Raw genomic sequence first — 20,957 nt, 5'->3', positions numbered from 1 at the left:
CAACTCAGGACATGTGCATCAGATACTTCTGATTAGGTACTTCTGAGAGGAGCTACAGCGGAGGATATGGGGGAGGGGTCTGTCCAGGGAAGTCCCCATAGGGTCCTGCTCCCTTATGCCCTGACCCACAGTGAGGGGGCAGTGGAGGCTTGTTAGCCGTGGCCACATCTTAGGGTGCCTTGTGAGAACCCTGCTCTGGCAGCAGACAAGGATGGCCCAATCCTGCTGGCCCAATCCTGAGCCAGGTGATGGTTTAATGTGTGTCTGGAAACTGCCAGTTCCTTTCCCTCAGACCAGGCCATGGGAGCCAGACTTGCCCTGAGGCAGGGGTGAGCCTGCCTGGACTCAGGGTAGAGTGACCACGGGGGTAGGGGTAGGGGTGTCGTGGGTGTCGTGGCAGGAGGCAGGGGTCCCCGAAGCCTCTGAACCAGGCTTTCAGAAGGGAACCAGCGTCTGTTAGGGGCCTACTGTGTGCGGAGGTCTGCTCTGGGCGCTGTCCCCCAGCCACCCCACTTGGTCCTCGGGTACCTCCCGGGGAGTGAGGATGCCCGGGGCAAGTGAGGAACCCTAGGAGCGGGGAGGGGCTGTGTCCCGCCTGCCAGCAGAACCCAACAGGCACTCAAGTGCTAGGAAGCAGATCCCCTCAGAGACCCCCTCCGGGCCCCAGGGTGGGGACTGGGGTTGTGGGCGGACAGGGCCCCGAGAGTCGAAGTCAACTTCGGTGGTCGCCTGTGTCTGAGAGCCGGTCCCGAGGAGCCGACACCGGACAGTGCCTAGCCCCGAGGCTGGGAGGGGCGTCCGCTTACCCTCTCTCGCCCTCCTCCTCCCCTCCTCTCCTTCCCGGGCGGGGTTCCCGGAACGGCCGGGCCGGGCAGGGGCGGGGCGGGGCGGGGCGGGGCGAGGCGAGGCGAGGCGAGGCGAGGCGAGGAAGCGGGTGGACGCGGGGGTCTCTGAGGCTACGGCCGCGCTACGACCGTCAGTCCGTCCGCCCACCCGCCCAGCCATGGTCGCGCCGGCCCCAGCGCCTCGGATCCTGCTGCTGTTGCTGTTGCTGCTACCAGCGCCTCCGGGTGGTGAGTCTTGGCGGTGGGGGAGTTTATCCTTGGCAGGCATGGGGGGTGGCCACGTCCGCGCCGTCCCTGGTAGGAGCCCGGGCAGCGCCGTCCCCGCAGTGACCCCAAACGAGCCCTAATAACTTCGAGGCAGTTAGCGGACCCGACGACTGGTCTCTCCTCCACTCCAGCCTCCCTCCCGTCAGCACTGACACTGCCCAGACCCCAGGCAGCTGCCATCATTGTTCTGTCCTAGAATGGGGAGGGTGGGGGTGTCTGTCCTAGAGTGTTCCAAGGGGCTGGGTAGGATTCCCTGCCTGGCCTTAGTGGGGCATGGTGGCAGCAGGGAGGCCTGGCCCCTCCATCAGAGGCCTTCCCTCAGCCTCTGTTTATTGGCTGGGAACCTCCACACTCTGCCTCCATGGCCCTGGTACTCCTGGAGACTGCTGAAGCTGGCCCCCAGGGCTGGAGGAGACACACTGTGTGTGTTGATTGTAGACGGATGAATCACAGACGGCGGAAGCAAGGCTGGGGGCCTTTCAGGGGTAGGGATTGGAAAAGTGCACTGCCCCCACCCACCTCCATAGGAAGCCAAAAATCCTTCTGGGGTGGGTGGTTTCCTCCAAGGGAAGGACTTTATTTCCTTGGGACTGTGGACGAATCTGGAGGACCTGGGAAAGTGAGAAGGTAGAGCCCTGTTCTCTGGTCCAGGGAGGTCTGGACAGCCTGGTTCAGAGCGTCTGGGCATCAGAAGAACATTTGTGTCATGGGCTTTTGGCTCAAACAGACTCACCTGTGTGTGTCTTCAGGCCCAGCTTAGACGCTTGGGCTGGACTGTGGCTGTAAAGCCTGTAATGGGCCTGCTGGAGGTAGGTTGCCTGAGCCTCCCAGTAGCATGGGCTATGCTGAGCGTACCTGCTGGCAGGTGGACAGCTGGCTACATTGGGCCTGTTGGTGGTCCCATCCTCTGCCCTGCAGCTTTGCCCAGAGCAGGGTTCTGCCTGGAGCTGCCAGGAATAAAGCATCTCCCCCACCTAGTTGTCCCTTCTCAAGGAGGTCAGTCAGTGCCTCTGCCTTTGGACCTTGCTCTGCCAGTGGCCCCAGGGTGCATGATACTGTGGGGGAGGAAAAATTTTCCCTTCTTGCCATCTAGGTTCTTTGACTGGTCTAATAATTAAATTGATGTAAGACAGATTAACAGGAGAAAAACAAAAGTTTAACTGCATACCTCCTGTATACATGAGAGAGACACAGGAAAACTGAGTAACTCCCCCAAATGGTGGAAGCCCTCACCTTAAATACCATCTTGAACTAAAGGCAAAAGAGGATGTTGGGGGTCAGTTATGGGAAGTTACCGGGAAAAGCCCAGTAAACAAGGGTAAGGTTGTTATGCAGATTTAAACCTATGCCTTCAGCATTGATTCTAGAGATAAGGTCAACCCCCTCTTCCTAGTACAGCGAGGGAGATACACTTACAAATGGAGAGTTCCTTTATACTTACAAATGTCTATTACATTTGTAATAGGGTAACTTCTTAGTTTTCAGAGCTTCTCCTATGTCTGCAGTTTCTTAAAAATAATCTGCTTAAAATAATCCTTAGGCCAAAGAGGAATATTTATTTAGTTATTTATTTGGATGTGGACCAATTTTAAAGTCTTTATTGAATTTGTTACAATATTGCTTCTGTTTCGTGTGTTCATTTTTTGGCCACGAGGCCTGTAGGATCTTAGCTCCCCGATCAGAGATCGAACCCACACCCCTGCATTGGAAGGCAAAGTCTTAACAGTGGACTGCCAGGGAAGTCCCCAAAGAGAAATATTTAGGGGTGACAAATTTTCCCTTTCAATATACCAACCAGGCTGGGTCTCTAGACACTGCCCACTGCCCTGGGGGCATGACCAGGCTGGGTCTTTAGAGTCCCAGTGCTGTGCCAGGACTTTGTACCTCAGGGTTTATCAGGACTATCCCCAGCCTACCATAGTCATCTGGGCCTTCCTGGACTGGGTGTTCCATCTGGGACCTGTCTAGGCAGAATCCAGGACCATTCTGTCCTGCTGGTGGGCACTAGATCTGTGCTAATGTAGCCAAAGGATGCGTGGGAACATTTGGCCGTAACATCTTCCTGGAAGCTTGCAAACTTTGTGGTCAGTTTCCACACTTGTCAGCCAGGTATACTTAGACCCCACCTCTGACTAAGAGCCTTGTGATGGTTCTGGGGCTCCTACTACAGGCCCAGCCCAGGGCTAAGTACTGCATGGACACTTCTGTGGCGGGAGTGACTGTGGCCCATGGTGAATTGGTCAGGAGGCAGCCTGCTGTAAAGCTATAGTCTGTGAGGGCCGGCTCCTGAAGTCGTAGTGTCCAGCAGGGACTGAGGCTGCTGCGGCTGAGCGGTAGGGACAGGGAGTGAGGATTAAGAATGGGTCAGTCTGGGGCTTCCCTGGTGGCGCAGTGGTTGAGAGTCTGCCTGCCAATGCAGGGGATTCGGGTTTGTGCCCCGGTCCGGAAGGATCCCACATGCCGCGGAGCTGCTGGGCCCGTGAGCCATGGCCGCTGAGCCTGCGCGTCCGGAGCCTGTGCTCCACAACGGGAGAGACCACAGCAGTGAGAGACCCGTGTACCGCCAAAAAAAATAATAATAATAAAAGAATGGGTCAGTCTGGGCTCGCCTGGTGGCGCAGTGGTTAAGAGCCCACCTGCCAATGCAGGGGACATGGGCTCGAGCCCTGGTCCGGGAAGATCCCACATGCCGTGGAGCAACTAAGCCCATGCGCCACAACTACTGAGCCTGCACTCTAGAACCCTCAAGCCACAACTACTGAGCCCGCGAGCCACAACTGCTGAAGCCTGTGCTTCTGTAGCCCGTGCTCCACAAGAGAAGGCACCATAGTAAGCCCGCACACTGCAATGAAGAGTAGCCCCCGCTCATCGCAACTAGAGAAAGCCCGTGCACAGCAACAAAGACCCAATGCAACCAAAAATAAAAAATAGTAAATAAAATAAATTAATAAAAAAAATATTAAAAAATAAAGAACGGGTCGGTCCACTTCGCGCTCCCAATGTTGGGGGGAACTAAGATCCCGCATGCCATGCAGTGTGGCCAAAAAAAATAAAAAGAACGGGTCAGTCCAGGGCCTGGTCCCTAGCAGCTGGGACTGCTGGGCTTGGGTGGCTTCTGTAGGAGGGGGCCTGGAGTAAGGCCTTGATGGGTAGGTAGATTTGAAGGTGGAGGATGGGAAACAGGTAGAATACGGGCAGAGAAGGGGGTGACCTTCAAGGTCCTTTGTAGTCTGGACCCTGCTTTGTGGACTCTGGGCTTGATCCCATGGCCTGAGAGTGGGGAGTGGCCCAGTCAGACTCACACGTAGAAAGTTCACTGTCCCATCTGGAGGGCAAGTGGACTGGTGGGAGAGGGAGGGAGCCCAGGTTGGCACCTCTGCTGTGGCCCAGGGGAGAGGGAAAGGCTGGTTGGGGCAGTGGCCAGAGGTGGCCAATGAGTGGGATGGCTCAGAGATGGCTTGGCATGCTGGAACCTGCTGGCCTTGCTGGGGAAGGGGCTGTATTGGCTGGGACAGGGTGGAGGCTTGGCCCCATGGCCACAGATGAACGGTGTGTTTCTCTGTTTCAGCCCACAGTGAGGTGTGTATGGTTTCCGCTGGACACAACCTCTTCCCCAAGTTCTGTCCTGATTTCTGCTGTGGCACCTGTTATGACCAATACTGCTGCTCTGATGTGCTGAAGAAATTTGTGTGGAATGGGGAAGAATGTGGTGTTCCGGAGGCCAGGTGGGTGCATCGGAGGTCACAAGGTAGGCAGCCTGAGCCTGCCCATCTTTCCTCTCAGCCCTCTCGAGATGGTGGCAGATCACTGAGGGTGGGGGACTGGGGAGTCCTTGTCCTGGGCTGGACTCCCCAGACCCTGCTCAGGTAGTCCCTTGTTCCTCTCTCCCCCACTCTTGAGGGCTGAGCTGGTTTCTCAGGGGTTGGTGGCCTCGGCGGGCCCTGTGGCTCACCCCTGGGTGTGTACTTGTACCAACGTGTCCTCAGGGTGGACACCTTGGCATGAGTGTACCTCGCAGTTTGTGTGTGCACCTGGTGGGGGGTTGTATGTGATTTGTGCAGGTATCATCTTGTGGACCCTGGAGGGCATAGTGCATGGGTGTGTAGCCCACTGTGGGCCATGCCTGTGTCCTCTTGCCATGGCACGTGGATTTACACTGCATCTTGGGTTTAAACTGTTTCATAGGCTGGAACCAAGGTTCTAGGACCCTGTGTGTGTCTCCCTTTGCCACACTGTGTGTTTTGTTTGTGTTCGGCCACAGGTATATAGGGTTGAGGTAGTCACACTGCTCAGCTCATGGCAGGTGACCATCATTGGTCTGGGCAAGACCAGCCCTCCACCATCTTACACCATGTTATTTTAATCTCCCATGACCTTTCCATTCCCCTCTTATTCTGTAGGCAACCAGTCTGTTGTATTCTTTCGATTATTTGTGTTGCAAAGTTTATATTCTGTGGGCACAGTGAACCCTCTTACTTTTTGCAGTCAGTGCAGTGTTTGTAAGACGCATCCACATTGCTGTGTGTACACCTGGCCTGTGCCCATCACTGCCATGTATTCTTTGTGGTGTGAGTCCAAAACTTGCTGTCATAGATTACTGTGGTGGGCATCCTCATATACTTCCTCCTTTACAGAGCCATGTGAGAATTTCTTGCCAAGTACAGTGGAGCGAATTGCCAGGTCAGAGACATGCATGTAGTTACTGACTAAGGCGTCGCAAAGTTCTCTGGGGAATGGCGACACCAGGCTGTATGCCTGATGGATCATATTCTACCGTTTTACTGCTACCCTTTTGCTGTCTTTACATTTTATAAGTGTCTTCTTTCTTTCTTTTTTTTTAAAAAATTTATTCTGGTAGCTTTAAAAAACAGGAGGATTTATTCCATTTAAGTTTAATGTAATTATTGGTATTTCTGGGATTACATTCAATATTTGCTATCTTGTTTTGTGCTTTATATTTGTCTCTCTTGTTCTATATTTCTTTCTTTTTCACTTACTGTATTGTTTTGGTTTGTTTTCATTCCATTTTTTCTTCTGTTGTTTACTTCTTTTTCTTTCTTTATTTATTGGCTGCATTGGGTCTTTGTTGCTGCGTGCGAGCTTTCTTTAGTTGCGGCAAGTGGGGGCTGCTCTTCTTTGAGGTTTGCGGGCTTCTCATTGCGGTGGCTTCTCTTGTTGTGAAGCACGGGCTCTAGGTGCATGGGCTTCAGTAGTTGTGGCATGTGGGCTCAGTAGTTGTGGCATGTGGGCTCAGTAGTTGTGGCATGTGGGCTCAGTAGTTGTGGCTTGTGGGCTCTAGACCGCAGGCTCAGTAGTTGCGGCCCACGGGCTTAGTTGCTCTGAGGCATGTGGGATCTTCTTGGACCAGGGCTTGAACCCGTGTCCCCTGCATTGGCAGGCAGATTCTTAATGACTGCACCACCAGGGAAGTCCCATGTTTACTTCTTTTTCAATCTGTATACTTTTATTTTTTCTTGTCTCATCACACTGGCCAGAACCTCCAGTATAATGATGAATAGAAATGGTGAGAACAGACATCCCTGTCTTGTTCTCAATTTTAGGGAGAAAGCATTCACTATTAGGTATGATGTTAGCTGTAGCTTTTTCATAGGTGCCCTTTATTGGGTTGAGGAAGTTCCCTTCTGTTCCCAGTTTGCTTGGAGTTTTAATCATGAAGGGATCTTGAATTTTGTCAAATATTTTTCCTGCAACTTTAGAGATAATTGGATGATTTTTCTATTTTTATTCTGTTAATATGGTAAATTATATTGATCTCATTCTTAAAGAATATTTTATCTGAGCAGGACTTAAGTTGATGGTTATTTTCTCTGACTTCCATTATCTCTGTTGAGACATCAGCTCAATAGTCAGTTGTCCATCATTTAAAAGAAATCTTTTTCTTTCCTTATGAGAGCTTTTTAAGATTTTTCTTTTCTTGTCTTTGGCATTCTTCAGTTACACTATGATATATCGAGGTATAGATTTTTAAAAATTTATGATGTTATGTTTGAGCTTCTTAAGTCTGTGGTTTAGTGACTTTCATCAGTTCTAGAAAATACTCTGCTATTCTTTAAGTATTGCCCTTCCTCCTTCTCCTTTCCTTCTGGGACTCCATTTATACATGCTGCATCTTCTCCTCCAGTGTCCACATCTCCTAGTCTCTCTTCCATATTTTCATCTCTCGGCTGCATTCTGGATAATGTCTTCTAACCTTTCAGTTCATTCAATTCTTCAAGTGTCTAATCTGCTGTTAAACTCATTCCTTGAGATTGTTTTTTGATCTGTTATGTTGTAACATATAATTCACATACAGAAAACTGCATTAAAGTAAATGTACAACTCAGCGATTTATCACAAAGCAAATATCTGCATGACCACTCTGCAGGTCAAGACATCAGAAGTCCTGTTGAGCTTACTCCCAGTCACTGTCTCTCCTCTCATCCCACTAAGATAGTGATAATTCTTAACTTTTATATAGCCTTGCTTTTCTTTAGAGCTGTAATACCCAAACATGCATCCCTAAGTTCTATAGTTTAGTTTTTTTATTGGGGTTGGGGGCAGTATATATCATACATACATAAAAGTACACAAATATAAAGTGTACAGTTCAGTGAATTACTGCAGAGTAAACACATCCACATCCACGTAACCACCACCTATCCAGGGCAAGAATTAGCACATCACAGCATCCCAGAAGCCCCCTCATGTTACTTACCAATCAGTATTCCCTCTGTTATCCCCAAAGGTAACCATTAAACTGCTATACCTGTTAAACACACACACACACACACAGACATACACATGATGTCATACATCTATTTCCTATCTGGTTTCTTTCTCTCAACATGTGAGTTTCATCCATGTTGTGTTGTCTGTTCATTTCCATTGGTGTATGTTAAGTTTTATACCACAGTTGATCCATTTTAATGTTGATGGACATCTGGATTGTTTCTTCCTTTCCTCCCTCCCTCCCTCCCTCCCTCCCTCCCTCCCTCCCTTCCTTCCTTCCTTTCGCTATAACAAATGATGCTGCTTTGAGCATCTTTGTACATATCTTTTAGTGCACATGTATATGGATTTCTTTTAAGTATGCCTAGTAGTAGTAGTGCATGTAAGTAGAGATCAAATTTCATTTTTTAATTTGGGTATTCAGTTGACCCAGTGCCACTTATTGAGAAAACTATCCTTTTTTTCTGTCACTCTACAGTGCCAAGTTTGTTACAGATTGAGTGTCCACATATGCGTGTCTGTCTCTAGGTTCTCTATTATGTTATATTGGTCTGTTTGTCTGTCCCTGGGCTAAAGCAGACTCAATTACTGTGTCTTTATAATAATCTTTGATATTCTTCAATATTGTCTAAGTGATTTAAAAAATAATTAATTAATTTATTTTTGGCTGCATTGGGTCTTCGTTGCTGCGCGCGGGCTTTCTCTAGTTGCGGCGAGCCAGGGCTACTCTTCATTGTGGTGCGCGGGCTTCTCATTGCGGTGGCTTCTCTTGTTGTGGAGCACAGGCTCTAGGCATACAAGCTTCAGTAGTTGTGGCTTTCGGGCTCTAAAGCTCAGGCTCAGTAGTTGTGGTGCCCAGGCTTAGTTGCTCTGCGGCATGTGGGATCTTCCCGGACTAGGGCTCGAACCCATGTCCCCTGCATTGACAGGAGGATTCTTAACCACTGCGCCACCAAGGAAGCCCTGGCAGGCGGATTCTTAATCACTGAGTCACCAGAGAAGTCCTACATTCTTTCTTAAAGGATATTTTTCCTCGTTATAGATTTCTAGGTTGGCAGTTATTAACTTTCAGCACTTTGAAGTTATCAAATTTCAGCACTTTTTTTTTAAAGATCAATTTATTTATTTGTTTTTTATAAATTTATTTATTTATTTTTGGCGGCATTGGGTCTTCGTTGCTGCGCGCGGGCTTTCTCTAGTTGTGGTGAGCGGGAGCTACTCTTCGTTGCAGTCTGTGGGCTTCTCATTACGGTGGCTTCTCTTGTTGTGGAGCATGGGTTCTAGGCGTGCGGGCTCAGTAGTTGTGGCTCGCGGGCTCTAGAGTGCAGGCTTAGTATTTGTGGCACACAGGCTTAGTTGCTCTGTGGCATGTGGGATCTTCCCGGACCAGGGCTCAAACCCATGTACCCTGAATTGGCAGGCAGATTCTTAACCACTGCACCACCAGGGAAGCCCTAAAGTTCAGCACTTTGAAGCTTTCATTCCATTGTCTTCTTTTTTTAAAAAAAAATATTTATTTATTTATTTGGCTGCGTTGGGTCTTCATTGTGGCGTGTGAGATCTTTTAGCTGTGGCATGGGATGTAGTTCCCTGACCAGGCCCCCTGCATTGGGAAGGCAGAGTCTTAGCCACTGGACCACAAGGGAAGTTCCCTCATTCCATTAACTCCTGGTGTCTGTTGTTTCTGTTGAGTAATCAGCTGATGGCTTTATTATTGCTCCTTTGCAAGCAACATATCTTTTCTCTGACTAATTTTTAAGTTTTTCCTCTTTGTATTTGGTTTTCAGCAGTTTTACTATGATGTGCCTAAGTGTGCTTTTCTTTGAATTTTTGCTGCTTGGGGTTCACAGTACTTCTGGAATTGTTGGCTTGTTTTTTTTGTTTTTGTTTTTGCTAGGAGAAAAACAAACAATTTTAATAGCATGTATATCTCCTGCATTTATGGGAGATATCCAGGAAAACTGAGTAACTCCAGCCATCATCTTTTTAAATATTGCTTCTGCCCCATTCTCACACTTCTCCCTCTAGGACTCTAATTACACACATGTAAGACCTTTTGTAAATTGTATTCCGTATTTCACCTACTCTCTTTTGTATTTACATTTACCATCTTTTTGTGTCTCCAGGCTTTAGTGTATATATATTTGTTTGGGCCTATCCTCCAATTGTTTAATTATACTTGCACTGTGTCTAATAAATTATTATTATTATTTTATTTTTTTATTATTATTTTTTGCGGTACGCGGGCCTCTCACTGTTGTGGCCTCTCCTGTTGCGGAGCACAGGCTCTGGACGCACAGGCTCAGTGGCCATGGCTCACGGGCCCAGCCCGCAGCATGTGGGATCTCCCCGGACCGGGGCACGAACCTGCGTCCCCTGCATCGGCAGGCAGACTCTCAACCACTGTGCCACCAGGGAAGCCCATAAATTACTATTTTTGTGTGTAATTTTTTAGTTCTAGAATTTTTGTTTCTTTTTTATATTTCAAGTTCTCCTAAACTGCTTAATTTTTTTCCTTTCATCTCCTTGAACAAAGTATGTTTTGTTTTGTTTTTTAATATTTATTTACTTATTTGGTTGCACTGGGTCTTAGTTGTGGCAGGTGGGCTACTTAGTTGCAGCTCGCTGGCTCCTTAGTTGCAGCAGGTGGGCTCCTTAGTTGTGGCATGTGAGCTTCTTATTTGCGGCACATGGGCTCCTTAGTTGTGGCATGCAAACTCTTAGTTGTAGCATGCGTGTGGGATCTAGTTCCCTGATGAGGGCCTCCTGCATTGAGAGCACAGAATCTTATCCACTGTGCCACCAGGGAAGTCCCAAAGTGTTTTTTTTAAACTTAATTTCATTTTTATAAAGCAGGTTCTTATTAGTTATCTTAAAGTATGTTTTGTTTTAATGTTAGGGTGTGATAGCTTCAATATTTAAAGCCCTTGTGGATATTTCAGTTGTTTCTGTTGTTTTCTAGTCATGTTGTCTAGTGTCCTAGTGTTCCTGAAAATCTTCAGTTGTGTGCCAAACATTGCATTTGCAAAATTGATTGTAAACATTTGGACCTTAGGACTTCCTCCAGGGAGGATTGATATTGCTTTTGCCAGGGACATGAGCACTCTAAGGTCACCTTGGCCTAATTGCAGAGCTGAGCTGAGAAACTCATGCTGAGTTTCTCCTTGCTTTTCAGGACCCAGCCCAAGTGGGTGGGAATCATCAGGGCTTGCCCACCTGCTGGCCTCTGGATATAATTTCTGCCACCTGAGGCTTTCAGAAATGCTGCTCTCAGCTGCCCCTCTGAAATAGGCTAATGCCCCCAGGAGAAAAGGGGCTTCAGATGCCAGGCCCACCTCCGTGGAAGTCTCTTCCCAGCCACACACTCCCCCCGCCCTCCCTGCATCCCAGCTTGGTGTGCTTTACTCTTGTTATTGCTTGCCAACGCACACACACTGAAGTTTTAAAGAATATTTTCTTCTCAGCTTTACTTGTCCTTCAAAGTTAGTACGGTATAGTTGTTCCTAATGCTCTTGCATTTTTTTCTTTGTTTCTTGAATTTTATTTTGTTAATTTGTTGAGAATTTATTTTGAGAATTTTCAAATACATACAAAAGCAGAGAGAATAATAAATCCATATATCCATCACCTGCTCCCATAGTTATCAATACTCTAACATTAGTGTTCCATATACCTCCCACTACTTTTGTTTTCTGGATTATTTTAAAACCCATCCCAGGCATAAAAATTTCTCCTTAAATATTAGTTATCTGCAGAAGTGAGTCCTTTAAAAAGAAATATAATTATATATCAGGAACACACTTGGCACAATTAACAGCAGTTCATTAATAGCTTTCTGTACTAGTCTGTCTTCAGTTGCCTCCATTTGTTTCAAAAATGCCTTTTCACAGGTGGTTTGTTCAATTCAAACAGTTATTATCATTTTGGGGAGGGGGGCCGCACCATGAGGCTTGTGCGATCTTAGCTCCCTGACCAGGGATTGGACCCAGGCCTCGGCAGTGAGAGCGCCAAGTCCTAATCACTGGACCACCAGAGAATTCCCAGACAGTTATTATTTTTAAAATTTCTCTTGTGTCTATAGTTTACTCCTTTTCCTTCTGTATTTTTATCTTTTTGCGTCTTTTCTCCTTTTCTTGATTAGTCTTGCCAGAGGTCCACCAGCTTTCGTTCTGTTAATCTTCTCTTATTTTCCATGGCTGCTATTCTCTTTTATTTTTGCAGTTATCTTTATTAATTCCTTCCTTATTTGGGGGGTTTGTTCTATTACATTTTTCCCATCTTCTTCAGTTTACTACCATCTCAGTATTAAAGCTATAATTTCCTTCTAAGAACCCTTTAGCTGTGTTTCACAAATTTTGACCAGTGGTATTTTTATTATCATTCAGTTTTACAGATTTCTTAATTTCCTCTATGATTTCTTATTTAAGCCACAGCTCTTTTGTTGCTGTTGTTGCTGTAATATGTTAGTTTCCCAAGGTATGAGGGGTTTTTTTTAGGATTTTTTTCTTTAATTTTGTAGCGTGTGTCTTTTGTTACTGATTTATAACTTCATCCCATTGTGATTGAAGATACTTTGTATGATAACTGTCTTTTCAGATCTCTTGAGACTGGTTTTGTGGCCTCACATGTGGTCTGTCCTAGAGAACGTTTGATGTGCACTTTAGAAGGATGTGTGGCTTTGTAGCCTGAGATCTTGGTGTGTGTGATATCCGTCCTCCAGAGGCCCCCAGGGCTACTTCTCTGGCCCAGTATGGGGCTGGCTTTCATGCATGTTCTGTGTGTGTGCTAAGTTAGTGTTTGTTCGTTCTCGGTGTGCTGGGTGGGGCGCAGGCATGTTAATTGTGAGGTTTCCTTTTTGCAGCGTCCCCACCAACGTGGAGCCACCGGAACAGCTGGGCTCAACACTGAAGTTTCGCTTTAGCCTGGACAGCGACCCCATGTCTGGGTAAATAAAACCTGCAGTCTGGGTACATCTTCCTGGAAGAGGTGACAAGGGGGCTCAGGAGGGCTGTGGGGACTGGGATGGCACAGAGTCCTTGGCCTAGAGCCTCAGGGAAGCTGTCACCATATCTGACCTCCAGGACCTTTGATCCTTGTGTTGGGTGTCTTCATCATTGTGCCAGGGATGGGGGAGACTGTGGTTGGGGGTTCACGATGGAAAGGCCAGGTGTGGGTGGTCATATTGACCTAGGTGATGGTGTGGGCACAGGTGACCTATGGATGTAGGTGATGGGGATGATAGTGGCAAAAGGTGATAGTGACGCGGCAGGGGTGGCAGGGATGAGATGATGGGGGCTACAATGCTGAGTGTGTGGTGATGGTACAGTGGTGGTGCTGGGTGCAGTGGTGGTGGGGAGAGGCCCTGACAATAACCACGACCCACAAACCCTGACACAGAGACGGTGCATCATCAGTTATCCCAGCATCTTTACCCCACAATAATCACCCCATCACTCTGCACACCGCACCACCATTGCCCGCATCACTGTCACCACTGCCACCATTACCCCAACACCAATACCCACCACCAGCATCCCTATCACATCTGGCTTCCTGGTCCGGGATAGGGTGATGGTAGATGATGGTGGATGTGTGGTAATGGGGGAGTAGTGCGTGTTGATGGTGTAGAGGCTGATGGTAATGGGGGCTATGGTGGGGCTCTGTAATGGGGTGACAGGCAGGTGTATGATGGTAGGAGGTGATGGTGGTGATGGGGGACAGTGACAGGGAGATGTGATAAGGTTGCTGGTGGTGGGTATTGGTGTTGGGGTAATGGTGGCAGTGGTGAAAGTGACAGGGGCAATGGTGGTGCAGGGTGCATAGTGATGGGGTGATTATTGTGTAGTAAAGATGCTGGAATAACTGATGATGCACAGTCTGTGTCAGGGTTTGTGGGTCATGGTTATTGTCAGGGCCTTCCCTTCAGGGGGCCGGGGAATACCCCAGTTGCCCAAACTCCAGTCCCCTTGGCCAGGTTCTTGCGCTGTCTTGTTGCCACCGTGACGGGTGTTGTGATGCACATTTCGCGTGGATGGAATGGGCGTGCAGCTGCTTGTGTGTTTTCCTGGTGGAGTCTGTTCCACGTGCCATCTGCCCTCTACCTCGGTGGATCTAGAAGCGCCTCTGAGAAGGTCCGCCTAGGCCTGGTTGCCCCTTTGGAGGAAGAGACTTTGGGCTCTGGGCCTGTGTAGTGGGGTCCAGGTTCTTGTCCTGTCCCATCTTGCCCTGTGGGCCTGGGTGAGTGTGGGCCTCTTTGGCTGCAGAGGAATTGGGGCAGGGCTCCTGGGAGTGGGGGAGGGGAAGAGGTGCAGCTTTGCTCCTAGGCAACCGTGGCTGGGCCTCCTCCCTCTGTTCTGCCCGCTGATCCTGTTCCCTATGTTGGTCAGAGACTGAGACCTGGAAGCGCCACTCCCTCTACATGCAGGGAGCACCCCGTTGCTGAGGCCCGAGGCTGTGGGCTTTCAGTTGGCCCCACATGGGGGTCTGATGTCCAGTCAGTGTGGGCCTCGTCCTGGGCAGGCACCATGGAGGGCTCTGGGCAGTGCTGGGGTCTGAATGGTGTTTTAGGATGAAGACCACTCTGACTGCTCCCCGGAGTATGTCAGCAGCTGGCGGGGAGCCTGGACCATGGCTTCCTGGTCCAGGTGTTGTAGGCCAGAGAGAGGCTGGGCTGGCGGGGTGAGGTGAGGTGAGGCTGCTTGCTAGGAAGGTTGCCAGGGAAGGGGCCGCGGTGTGGTGTCCTGCTCTCTGCCCTGCATGGGGAGATACAGGACAGAGGAGGAGTGGGTTCTGGATGAAGGGCTCGGATTTGGGTGGGATTGAGTGTGTTGAGGGTCAGCTGCATGAGGAGCTGGAGAGGGTTCAGAGAGGGGCAAGGAACGTGGAAGGTGGCCTGGTTTGTGAGTGAGTACTGAGCACTGTGTGAGAAAGGTGGGTTCCACACTGCAGAACAAGGTCCCCCAGGAGGCAGAGGAGAAGCGGCTTCCCGGGGCCAGCTCAGGAGCATCTCCCCCCACCTCCTGCAGATGCGGAGGTGTGAGTGTCCTGCTGCCTCCGCACCAGGCCATCTTGCCCATCTGCTGGGAGTGCAGATGCTGCTCAGCCCCCTTGGGCCCCCACCCCATCCTGCCCCATCTCTCCTCTGCTTCTGAGCAGAGCCCCAGCGTGGTGCACAGCACCTGCCTTACAAAGGTTTAGGGCTCCAGGAGTAGGTACTGGGAGGGTGGAGGGATGGGGTCATCAGTGACACGTCTTCTGTGGATGCCCCCAGGTGGTCGCCCCCCTGGGCCCCAAAGAGACATCCTCTCCTGTGTGCATTCGTGTGATGCCCCCTTGGCCAAGGGCACTGTTGTTTGTCCATTGGAGCGTTGGTTCCTTGGTGGGGTCCAGCCCTGGTTGGAAGCTCGGGGGACACTCGACAGGGGAAGGACCCTATGTGCTGAGGGGGCCTGTGCCAGCTCTGCCCCCCTCCCCACCTCCGACCCCTCCCGCTTCATTCTTGGACTTCACCCCCCTACCCCCGCTCTTCTTCTGGGTGACTCCTTGGGTTCTCCAAGAAGGAGGCACCAGTTCAGAGCACAGCGATGCAGATGAGACCACATCTGCCTGTCATGGCCTGGGCTCCATGCTCCCCATGGTGTGGCCATGTTACCTGTGGGTCTTCCACCCACTCTCCGCTTTGGCAGGTGACTCCTGTCCTGCCCTGTTGATGGTCAGTGGCTGGTTTTCTCCCCAGAGCTTCCTTGGTTCCCTGTCATGGTTCTTTTGGGTCCTGATTTCATTGTCCCTTCCTAGCTCCTTTCACTCACAGGATGATCAGGCAGGAATGGTGTGTCTTGAAGCACCCAAGTGGTGGAACTGCTGGCTCCAGGCTCCAGGCAGGTCACTGCTGACCCTCTGCGCTGACTCTGCTGTGATGGTGCAGGGGGAGGGCAGGGAGGTCCACTAGGTGAGGTGTGGGCATCGCCAACCTGTGTCAGTTCTCAGCCCTCACTGCGCTCCTTCCGCAGCTCTCTCACCCAGTGTGTCACGGCCGCGTGCTGCCTGGCCAGCGTCACGGTGAGAGTGCTGGTGTCTCAGTTCCAGAGACGGCCCTCTCGGTGTCTGGACGTTGGAAGTCTTTGGCCTCCTAGGGGCCGTCCCATTCAGCCCCGCTGCAAGCTCCTTGCCTGGGCTCTTGTTCCCCTGGCCTTCTGTCCCTTCCTGCCTAGGCCAACTCTGCCTTCTGAACTTGGCCTTTGGGCTCCTTGATCTGGGAGGTAGCCTCAGCCTTGGGAAGCCCCATTCCTTCCTCTCGGAGGTGTGGTTCCATTAGTGTCGTGGCCTGTTGTGGCCACAGGCCCCTGCCCCACTCTGCAACCACCCCTCAAATATTGCTGTTCCTCAGGGCAATGTGCCTTGCTGTCCTACTAGGTGCTGCCCATGGGGTCCCTGAGTGAATTTATTTATTTGTTAAATACTTATTGAGCACCTCCTGTATGTCCAGTCACTGGAGATACAGTGATGGTCCAGAGCTGGTGCAGTCTGTGCATCCATGAATCCACAGGCTGGAGGTAAGATGCACATTAGTCAAACGCTCACACAAAGGAGTGTGTGTTTATAAACTGAGGTAGACAAGAATTTGATTTGTAAGAGCACTTATCGAGGAGCCTTACCTCATCTGCATGGTCAGGGAAGGTGTCCCTGAGGAAGTGATGTTTTGAGCTGAGGTCTGAAAAGTGACCAAGGGGTCACTTTGTGTAGGGGTGGGAGGAAGAGAAGAGCAGACGGCGCAGTTGGGCGGGAGGAAATGCGTGTGCAAAGGCCCTGAGGTAGGACACAGCATGGTGCTTTCAAAAGCTGAAAAGGAGGGTGATGTGGCTGGAGCACACAGGAGGGAGGCTGGGAGTCCCAGGCCACACAAGTTTTATCTTATTTAGACTTTTAATTAAGATTAACATTTGCCTATTGTAAGTGTTACTATCTGATAAGACAAATCCTAGATTTTTTTCCTTTTATTACCAACTATTATATATGTATTTATATATGTATACACACACACACAGAGAAAAGTACAGATACACACACACATCACACGAAGTTTAACAAGTAAATTATAAAGCAAATTCCTGTGTGACCCCAGGAGCTACAGGAGCCATACTAGGCTTTCGAGCAGGAGTGACAAGATAAGACCTGACAGGGTGGCCAAGGGGACTTGGGGAGGCATCTGCATCTTCCTGGTGAGGCAGGTTCAGGTTCAGGCAGGTTTGTGGCTTGGAGCATGTGCTGGTGGGAGAGGAGGAGCTGAGGGGACGGGCCGGCGGGCCCCCGGGTCTGCTGGTAGGCTTAGATGGCTGAAGGAGCCCATCGAGGGGACCGCTGGAACAGGGCTGGCCGGCTGAGCTGGGCGGAGCAGGAGCGTGGTTTGGGGACCCTAGGCGGGGCATGTCTTGGACCCCGTGGTAGTGCTCTCCTGGACAGTGGGGTGGAGAAGCTGGGCCTGGGCAGGCAGGGCTGAGGAGGCAGCTCCGGGAAGACAGCCGAGCACTTCCCTCCCCACTCCTGGCCCCAGTTTGGAGCGCAGCTGGGAGCAGCTGGGGCGCCTGCCAGCCGCACTGTGTCTTTAAGAGGCCCCGCATCTCTCCTTCCTGCCTCTGACGTCAGGGGTAGGGGAGGGCCGAGGAGATTTGCTTTACTTTTCCTGGAAAGGGGAGGAGATTGAAACCGAGTGGCCTCATGATGGAAAGGGGAAGTCCGGGGGTGCAGGAGGCCCCTAAGTGAAGGTGGAGGCTAACATGGGGTGAGCTTGGGCGCCATACTGTGTGTCAGAGACAGAAGAGAGAGAAAGAGAGATTAGAGATCGGTGGTGGTGGCCCTACAGTTGAGTGCTATTGATTGCGTGTGAACGTGGGTGTGCGTGTCTACATCCCTGGGTCAGTGGAGGGTCTGGGAGGAGCCTGTGGGTGAGGAGCAGTGACAGGCTCCTCTGGTTCGGCAGGAAGGTACCTCCTGACGGTCCTGTCTTGGGGCCTTGTTCTGGGCCTCACAGTGGCCAATGGCTCCTATTTTACGAACGCAGTCAGGTATTTTGAGTCTGGATTGTGAGGGATCTGTCCTTAGTCTGTCCCAAAGCTGTGCACCGGGCCTTGCTGAGCTTGTGCTGCCCGTCTGGGCTGTGAGATGGAAGACCCTCCACCCAAGGCGAGGCGCAGGGGGGTGCCCAGCCTTCCCCCAGGCCTCAGGGGAGGCGAATGCCTAAAGCTCACCAAGCCCCTTCCACGTTTTGATGTGCTTGGTGCAGTTGCCTTTTACTGGCACACTGCTTGGCCTCGGGGAACAGGGGAGGACAGCTTGGGGCTGTGGCTGTGCCCTTGAAGGTCGGCTTTGGTGAACTTCGCACCACGGCCTGCATTCTCAGGGGGCGGGCTCTCCACTTGGTCCTGGTCCTTGCTGAGGGGCCTGCGTGGGCAGGGAGGCGGCCTCTTCAGAAGGCAGGGCCCCTCCAGCCCCGCCTGGCTCTTACTTTACCCACCTGCCCTTCTGGTCAGAGCGAGGGTGTATGTGGACACCTGGCACAGTGCTTGGCACCCAGCAAGCTCACCGTCACTCCGGGGGCCAGCAGCCCTACCCTGGGCTCGCTGCGTGCCTCACTTCACTGTCCTGGCCACACCAGCCTCCCCTTTCCTGGAACTTCTCCCCGTTTTCGTTACCTGTGCTTCCTGAGTCATTTTCCCTTCAACACCTGCCTCCTCTAATAATCTGTGGGCTCCCAGAGGCCATGAGTTGGTCTGTCTTGCCCACCTCTTGAGTTTTTGGTTCAAGCCACACAGTGCCTGGCTTGTGGCATGTACTCGATGGGCATCTGCCGCTGGCTCGGTGGGGGTAGACAAGATGTGTGTATGGGGGAGGCACCTGAAGAACTCTCTCCCGTGCTCCTGAGGGTGTGGCCAGGGGGCCCCCCCTGGGTGACTCTCAGTCAACCCCATTTTACACTTGAGGAAACATCTGAGGCTGAAACAGGTTCAAGCTACATACCCCAGAGGTTGCTCTATCTGTGTTGCCCAGAGTCTCCTCTGGCAAGAGGGGTGCACCTTGGGCATGGGTGTGGTGTGGACTGCTGGTCCTAGGTAGGGGAGAGAGGCCCTGGGCCTTGACTGGCTTTTTGGCAGGTTTGGAACGACTGTGGCCGTCGGACTGACCATCTTTGTGCTCTCCGTTGTCACTATCATCATCTGCTTCACCTGCTCCTGCTGTTATTTGTACAAGATGTGCTGCCGACCGCGTCGTAAGCATCTCCAGCCCACCTGCCCCACTGTGACCCCTTGTGTGAGGGTGCCGACCCCGGGTGGTGGGCGTGGTTTACCAGGGGCCTGACGGAGCTGAGCTGGAGGGAGGGGTGGCAGGCCTGAGGGTCCTAACTGGGACTCTCTTTTCAGCGGTCGTGACTACCACCACAGCCACCACAGTAGTGCACACCCCTTACTCGCAAGCTCCAAGTGTGCCGCCCAGCTACCCCGGACCAACGTACCAGGGCTACCACCCCATGCCCCCCCAGCCAGGGATGCCAGCAGCGCCGTACCCCACACAGTACCCACCACCCTACCTGGCCCAGCCCATGGGCCCCCCCGCCTACCATGAGACAGTGGCTGGTGAGTACCCCTACCGACTCCAACTGTGCCGGACCCCCTGCAGCCATGCCCACCGCCAACCAGTGTCCTCTCTATTTTCAGGAGGTGCAGCCATGCCCTACCCTGCAAGCCAGCCTCCTTACAATCCAGCCTACATGGACCCCCCGAAGGCGGCCCCCTGAGCACAACATTGCATCTCTGGCTGCCACTTGATCTGTCATGTGTGTGTGAATGGGTATGCAGGCACGGTCGTTTTCTCCCTGTGCGTGGTGTGTGTGTCCTGTTCGTACATGAGGCTTCTTGTGATGCCAATGAGGGGCTGGGAACAATTCTTGCCAGAGTTGCTGGGACCACACTCTGTTGCCTTCCTCACTCGAAATCATGCTTCCTGAAATCTCAAGCAAAATTCAAAGAACAGTTCTTTTCTAGACCACCCCAGGGAGAGCAAGTGGGGCTTGTCACACTAGGATAGTACAGACTTTTGCCGGCAGGATGCACACGTGTTCCAGTTTCTGCAGAATGGCTAGCCATTGCTCAAGGCCATGGCTTGTCCCCAGGCTTGTCTTTGAAGAACCCGAGGATGATGCAGGCAGGTGGGTGAGGCTTGGGAACTGGCTACAGGTGAGTCTCAACCCTTACCCATAGCTCCCTGAGCCTGTGCCATGCCCAGTGGAGGGTGGGCAGCCTCCTGATATCAAAACGCCTCAGGCAGAACCCCACCCTCCCCTGAGCGCTGTGTGCCTGGTCTGTGTTCTTGCATCCCTCCTGGGACCACCTGGAGGCCCACATTTACCCTCGGTCTGGCTGCCCTGGTTGGCTCTGGCCGCCACCTTAAGTGGGCAGGGTGGCCTCTGTCCACCTACACACTCAGGTGTCCTCCCTGCAGTGTTTTTGTTTTACTTTTAGCTAAGTATTTTGCCTGTTTTCTGTTTCAAAATGTGTGTAATAGTTGCTGTGAGGCTGAAACCCCTGGGTCCTGGAGGAAAATTGCCCCAGAGAGCAGAGGAACTCTGATGTCTGATAGTCCCTGCTTCCCCAGCGCCAGCCTCACAGGCTTTCCAGCTCCTGTACCCCAGGCCACAGTTTGTCTTGGCAGTGGGGACGCCTGGGCCAAGGTGTCGTCTGGACCAAAGGTAGAGGGGACCCTTGGTGGCTGCTCTTGGCCCAGACACATACCTCGCTGTTCCCTATCCCTCCGTTAACGTCTCACCACATAGTAGCTTTGTACCTGTTGATGTGTTTTGGAGTCTAGGGTCTGCACCCTTGTTTATAATAAATCCAACTATTTGGAGCTGCTGTCTCCTTTCTTGGCTGCTGGGATTGGGTTTTAGGCTAGGTATCATTTCCATCCAGTATTTGAAGTTCCTTGTCTTCCCTACTTTTATTGGGCTCAGACGTCTGACCATCCTGCTAGGGAGGGTGATGGACAAAGACTGCCACTTCCTGTGCCCCCGGCCCCAGGTGTCTCAGTGTGGGCAGAAGTGCGGGAGGCTCTCAGGCTGCCACGGTG

The 20,957-nt window shown here is 51.4% G+C and overlaps 1 protein-coding gene across 2 annotated transcripts; it reads left to right on the top strand.

The window, feature by feature from the left end:
• The first annotated feature begins 912 nt into the window (after positions 1–912).
• SHISA5 (shisa family member 5) lies at positions 913–20,738 on the top strand. 2 transcript variants are annotated; one of them, XM_082663592.1, is made up of 6 exons: positions 913–1,073; positions 4,681–4,837; positions 12,703–12,786; positions 18,989–19,104; positions 19,256–19,468; positions 19,550–20,738. In XM_082663592.1, the coding sequence occupies exons 1-6, from the start codon at positions 1,004–1,006 to the stop codon at positions 19,627–19,629; spliced, it is 720 nt and encodes a 239-aa protein (XP_082519718.1). In that variant the 5' UTR covers positions 913–1,003; the 3' UTR covers positions 19,630–20,738. The 2 variants fall into 2 exon arrangements, with proteins under 2 accessions (XP_082519718.1, XP_082519719.1); XM_082663593.1 differs by lacking the exons at positions 913–1,073; positions 4,681–4,837; positions 12,703–12,786 and adding an exon at positions 17,490–17,619.
• The last annotated feature ends 219 nt before the right edge of the window (positions 20,739–20,957 follow it).

This window comes from Grampus griseus (genome assembly GCF_964374135.1).
Source record: "Grampus griseus genome assembly, chromosome: 10".
Classification (NCBI taxonomy): Eukaryota; Metazoa; Chordata; class Mammalia; order Artiodactyla; family Delphinidae; genus Grampus; species Grampus griseus.
This window is presented reverse-complemented; position numbering and strand designations above follow the sequence as displayed.

What these genes read in the sequence shown, in the direction of transcription:
- SHISA5 (XM_082663592.1), top strand. Translation starts at nt 1,004, where the DNA reads ATGGTCGCGCCGGCCCCAGCGCCTCGGATCCTGCTGCTGTTGCTGTTG. An exon ending in GCTACCAGCGCCTCCGGGTG is followed by an intron (nt 1,074 to 4,680) that starts GTGAGTCTTGGC and finishes TCTCTGTTTCAG; the next exon opens with CCCACAGTGAGGTGTGTATG. An exon ending in GACAGCGACCCCATGTCTGG is followed by an intron (nt 12,787 to 18,988) that starts GTAAATAAAACC and finishes GCTTTTTGGCAG; the next exon opens with GTTTGGAACGACTGTGGCCG.